The 6,000-nt window shown below is 41.8% G+C and overlaps 1 protein-coding gene across 2 annotated transcripts in view; it reads left to right on the top strand.

Annotated features, from left to right (window-relative positions):
- The first annotated feature begins 2,082 nt into the window (after positions 1–2,082).
- The window catches only part of LOC115438121 (SH3 domain-containing protein 19-like), a 69,475-nt gene continuing 65,557 nt past the window's right edge, over positions 2,083–6,000 (top strand). For both annotated transcript variants that reach the window (XM_030161508.1, XM_030161507.1), the window contains exon 1: positions 2,083–2,482. In XM_030161508.1, the coding sequence (XP_030017368.1) occupies positions 2,389–2,482 (94 nt within the window). In that variant the 5' untranslated portion in view covers positions 2,083–2,388. The remainder of the gene's footprint in view (positions 2,483–6,000) is intronic.

Genomic DNA, 6,000 nt, shown 5'->3' with positions numbered 1-6,000 from the left:
ATTCCACAGTCACTCCACCGTTTGTTCTGCTCCTCCTGTTCATTGTTCTTACTTTATGTCTTTTAAATGGAGCTCTCCTCTTACATTGTAGCCTCCTTTTTCTCTGTCAGTGAACATTCCCTGAATATTTTTTGCAGTAAATTATCTCTTGCTCTGTACATTATCTGTGCTGTTTTAAATTGAATCAAATCCATGAATTTCAATGTGTGTGATTTTATAAATGTTGGGTTTGTGTGTTCTGTGTCTCCTGCTTTGTTTATTGTCCTCTTTTCTGGAGTGTGCATGTGGCCTGTAGAGTGCTTTTGTAGATGTTTCCCCAGACTTCCACACAATAGGATAGATATGGTAAAATAATGAAGACTATAGAATGTACAGTGGTTTAGGATCCAGTGTGTGACTTATTTGACTCAGAATTGCAGTGTATTTGCCAGCTAACTGGGAACTTATTAAGATATGAACAATTCATGACAATAAATTCATTTCCACTTCCAAACAAAGAATACAACTATGTGTCTAATGGTATTATCTTACCTATGAAAAGTCATCTTAGTTATCAAACATTACAGACACATAAACCTTGTTTACTGATTAATGGCAGTACTAGTTTTAGCTCCAGCTGTAGTAACAAACATAGACACAATGCACTGCATGAAAAGAGGAAAATTACCCCAAAGGTAAAGCAGTATGGAATTCAACTGTCTCTAAAACTGAGCGGTCAAAAGCATGGACATTAGAATTTTACATCTCAAAAGTTTACATAACGTATATTCCCTCCAACTCTATTTTGTCTCCATTCTCTGATGTGGAAGAAACCTGTAACTTTTGTCCTTCTTACTCTGAAACTACTCTACACTTCTTCTTTTTATGTGAACATTCTTCTCATTTCTGGTCCAAAATTGAAAAATATATCAAATCTAAAACTAATAATAAGATCAATATAACATCTCAAAATGTAATTACATATTTTAAACATGATTTTCACAATTTAGAATTTGTTGTAAATTTGTTCATTATTTGGAAAATTTCATATACATGAAAACAAATATACTAAAACACACCCAAATTCTAAACTCTTCCCATTGGAATTTGAAAATTATATTAATCTTTAGAATTTATCAATAAAAAAAATAAAATAAAATAAATACTCACAACTCCACATTTCTCTCTTTGTAAATGTAAATATTTTCATGTATTTACACTAAAACAAAGTAGAATTTCGCAAAAAATCTGAATAACCTGAACAAATACAAATAACCTGAAATGTCTTAAAAGAAGCAAGTACAATTTTAACAATATTCCACCTGTTACTAAATGTTTTGTGTGTTTGTGGATCCACTATGATCTGTAAGTTCTACTGTACATGTGGAAATGATAAACTGAGGCAGAATAGTGTTCAAATTACACTGATTTGTTCAGTTTGTTCATGTTATTCACATTGTTTTCAAGGATAGTTTGTAGATGTAACCTTTTCATAACATAATTTTACTTTTTTTTTTTACAGTAAAACATACAGACAAATTTGGAGTTGACATTATTTATATATTATTATGTTATTATTTTCCTGGTTTGGCCCACTTCAGATCAAATGTAGCTGAATGTGGAACTGAACTAAAATCAGTTTGACAGGCCTGCCTTAAAGGCTTTGGATCAAAACACTGGTTCTAATGGAGGAAACAGTGCGTTTTCTGCACACTGGGCAGACAGATGCTAGTCTGCTCATTTTCTGTGGTTTACAGTGTGCACATTTGAGCTGGTGGACAGAATTTAAAGATCATACACAAATGAACAACTGTTGAATTCTAACCTGATTTAAAAGGTGAAAAATAAGAGGAAGTTTTTTAACACAAAGTGCAAAGTGTGTCTAAAAGGCGCACCTGGATACCGGAGGGTTCACTGCTTTTTTTTTTTTTTTGGTCATTATAATTTTTATTTATTTTTTTTATTTTCAGTTGATGACGTCACGCAGGCGGAGAGCGTGCGGCTCCGTCTCGTGCGAGCTCGCGGCCCGGCAGATAAGGGGGGGGGGCGGGGCGGGGCGTGGGGATGACGACACCAACAGGGAAGAGCTGAGACAGAGTTGAGCTGAAAACAGAGTCAAACTGCAGGAGTTGGACTACAACTACAGACGAGTTTAACACTGGGCCTGTCTGTTTAACTCCGGGACACCGAGTGGAAGTTCCGCACTGATGTTGGAGCTGTTTGTGCTGGAAGCTGACGGAGTTTGACGGAAGTTTTGTGGAGGTGGAGCTCGGACACAACAACAGGAGGAGTTAGCCCAGCTGTGTGTGTGTGTGTGTGTGTGTGTGTGTGTGTGTGTGTGTGTGTGTGTGTGTGAAGCACCTCCATTTTAGACACACACTAAACAAACACAAGGACACACACGCAGACATGGCCGAGGCCCGTTCAGAGGAGGAGGAAGAGAACAGCATGAGGGAAAGCACCAGGGAACAAGTGGTCCGAAGACAGCCCGGCGGCTCCGGAGGTAAAGCACACAGTACACGGACAGGACACGTTCACGGACCGGCCTGGGGTGCGTTCACTGACCGGCCTGGGGTGCGTTCACTGACCGGCCTGGGGTGCGTTCACCGACCGGCCTGGGCCACTGCACCTCAGCCTGGGGTGCATTCACTGAAACTGTTTCTACCGGAAAAATGAGTTGTCATCAGTTCACTGTGTTGTTTACGCTGGAAATGCGTCCGAAATGCGCAGAATCATAAAACTTGTGTCACTTGAGTTCTTCAAATACACTTGTAATATGTTTACACATGTTCAACATCTGTATTCTAGTTGAACTGAGTATTCTAGTATTGTGAACCTCTGTTATACTCATTTTATACTGCTCCATTTAACTGTTCAGAATAAGTTAGGGCCCATGTTAAATTTTTAGGTGTCATTTTGAACATTGGACGGGGAGTTTATGATTGCACTAAATTCTTTGTTTTCAGTTCTTTGATGGAGAGTAGGTCCCAGTGGAGTTCACTGAACTGTGAAATCCTGTGTTATGAGCAGATAACTATTGCATTGAAGCCAAAATTAAATGCCTGCTTAACCATAATAAGTGCACCATTTAATCAATGAAATTTGTTAGGAAAACATTGATTTGTCCAAACAATTTCTTTGTCAAACATTCAGTGGATGTCTTAGAAGCAAGAACCAAAGGTGTAAATTTTGAAGCCAAGCTGTTAAAGACAATGGTTAACAGGCAACATTTGACTACTGAACAGAGACTTAGGGTAGTTGGCATGTTGGAAACTGGCCTATCTCACTGCCAGGTGGCTCAGAGGCTTGGGTGTGGTCGCCGTGTGATAGACAGGTTGGCTGCTAGGTATCGGGAGACAGGACAGGTTGTTGACAGGCCGAGAAGTGGACATCCCAGGGTGACCACTCAGCGTCAGGATGCCTACATTGTCTTGAGTGCAAGGCACCGTAATCTGAGGAGTGCATCAAGGCTGAGAGATGACCTTCAAGCTGCCAGTGGTGTTCGGGTGTCTGACTAGACAACTCGTAATCGTCTCCATGCTCGGGGCATCCATGCACGGCGACCCGTGGTCAGACCAGTCCTCACCAGACAGCACGTAGCCAATAGGCTGGCTTGGTGTCGTACTCATTTACACTGGACCATGGCTAACTGGCGTATGATGGTGTTCTCTGATGAGTCGAGGTTCATGGTCACCCCCACAGATGGCCGAGCACGTGTTTGGTGGGAGCGTGGTCAAAGATATGTGGCTAATAACGTCTTACACCGGGATCGTTGGGGTGCTGGATCAGTCATGGTCTGGGGTGCCATCTGGTGGACTGGGCGATCAAATTTGATTATTGTTCATGGAAATCTGAATGGGCATGGCTACATAGAGAACATCCTGAGACCAGAAGTTGCCAGGATCATGAGGCAGCTGGGACCAAAGGCAGTGTTCCAGGACGACAATGCCAGACCACACCGATCCAGTGCAGTCGATCAGTTTTTTGAGGATGAGGGCATCAATCACATGGACTGGCCTGCACGTTCACCCGACCTCAATCCGATAGAGCATCTGTGGGATATGTTGGATCGGCAGGTCAGGAGCTGGAATCACCAGCTCAGATCTGTTCAGGAGCTGACTCAGTGGATCCAGGAGGAGTGGCGTGCTATCCCTCACCAACAGATCCAGACACTCATAGGCAGCATGAGGCGCAGGTGTACTGCTGTCATTGATGCCCGGGGCCGTCATTCCCGTTACTGAGGACTTTGGATAACTTTTCTTCACTAGCAGGCCTTTGTGAACTTTCATTTCTGGATTGATTGACTTTGATTGTTGACACTAAATTAATGAAAGGATATTAAATGTTCTGTTTGTTTATTTATTGATGAAATGTTGCATTTTCAAAAAAATTAAAAAAATAACAAACAACGACCTCAAATTCCTATAAATATCTATGTATTTAAAAGTGGGCCCTAACTTTTTTTGAACAGTTTATTTGTAGTGTCACTGTAAAATGGACTGAGACTGGATCAACTGCACACATGGATGAAAAGTTAAAGAACACACTGGTGAAATGCACAGTGTAAGGAACTGGCGAAAAGATGCAAAGGGTTTTGCAGGACGTAGAAGCAGTACTGAATTAAAACTTAAATTTTAAAGAAAAAATTTGAAGTTTTTAGGTCTGATTTCCAGTTCTATAAAGGCTCTAATGCACAGGTGTCAAACATGTGGCCCGTGGGCCAGAACCGGCCTGCCAAAGGGTTCAGTCTGGCCCGCAGGATGAATTTATGAAATGCAAAATTTACATTTAACATAACTAGCGGCATTGTACCTGTGGTGCCATTGTACCATAGCATGATCAGTAGAAGTAGTCTGCCACCACTATCCATTTGTAAAGTACCATTGAATCCTGCATTGTGCAGGTAATAATTAGAGCCAACATGTGAGGCATGAAGGGCAGAGCATGGATGTGTTTGTTCTGTCCATTCATGCAGTGGTAGTGAACTGTAGCCTGCACATGTTAGCATCGTCTGCTAACAGGAGAACTATCATGAAAAGCAGCAGAACCACTTCTGAAAAGAGAGTATGGAGGCAGGGATGAAGAATTCAAAGCAGACAGAGGCTCACATCTCCAATCATACCTCACAACATTTGAATACAGACATAAAACTGTTCCTAGTAGATAGTCAGGGAATGTTTGGATTCATTTGGTGAGTGTGGTGGAGATGGGGCCTGTGAAGGCTGAGGAAAACCTGGACAAACGCCCTCCTGTGATGGAACAGCGATGGGACACAGAACATGCATTATATAGTAGGATAACAATCAGTGGTAGGGCTAGGTAAAAAAATCAATTTAATTGATCTTAGATCAATCTCATTTTAATTTTGCGTCATCGATTAATAGTGGATGAGATCAGTTTTTCAGAGCAGGACTGGGGTAGGCGGAACCACGGGCGGCTCCGTCTGTGAACCCCTGGGGAAGACTTGGTCTCACTTGCGACGGCTCTGGTGCAGAAAAGACGCAGAGGAAGGGTGGAGGAAACCTCCCAGCTCAAACTGGAACCCACAGTGTGAGGGAAGGGGCCGCCCAGCGAGTCGCAGAAGCCGGCCGTTCTTGGATTAATAACTTGGATCCATACTATCACCTATGGCTGAGTATAGAGTTAGAGGAAGAGGAAAGAGACAATGTCTGACCGCTACGCTACCCCCCCACCCCAACCAACAATTACATAGCGGACCCCCCCACCCCCCCAGTGAGTAGAAAGAAGCCACCAGCCATAAAACAGAATAAAGATGATGGAGAAGTCCGTTCAGATCCACTGTAGAAACATGGACATGTTTGTGTCTGTTCATTAGTTCAGAGCAGATTCATCTACTTCTGCTCAAATGTCACATTTTATTTTATTTCTAATATCAATATTGATCCCAGGATTGATATCACTAAATTAATCTGAATCAATCAATTAATACTGAATTGAATCGATATTGGATCAAATTGAATCGCAATTAATTGATTCAGAACCTTGTGAATCGAAATCGAG

The sequence above is a fragment of the Sphaeramia orbicularis genome, chromosome 18 (genome assembly GCF_902148855.1).
Source record: "Sphaeramia orbicularis chromosome 18, fSphaOr1.1, whole genome shotgun sequence".
Lineage (NCBI taxonomy): Eukaryota > Metazoa > Chordata > Actinopteri > Kurtiformes > Apogonidae > Sphaeramia > Sphaeramia orbicularis.
Note: the sequence above shows the minus strand (reverse complement) of the source record. Positions and strands in the feature narration are given on the sequence as shown.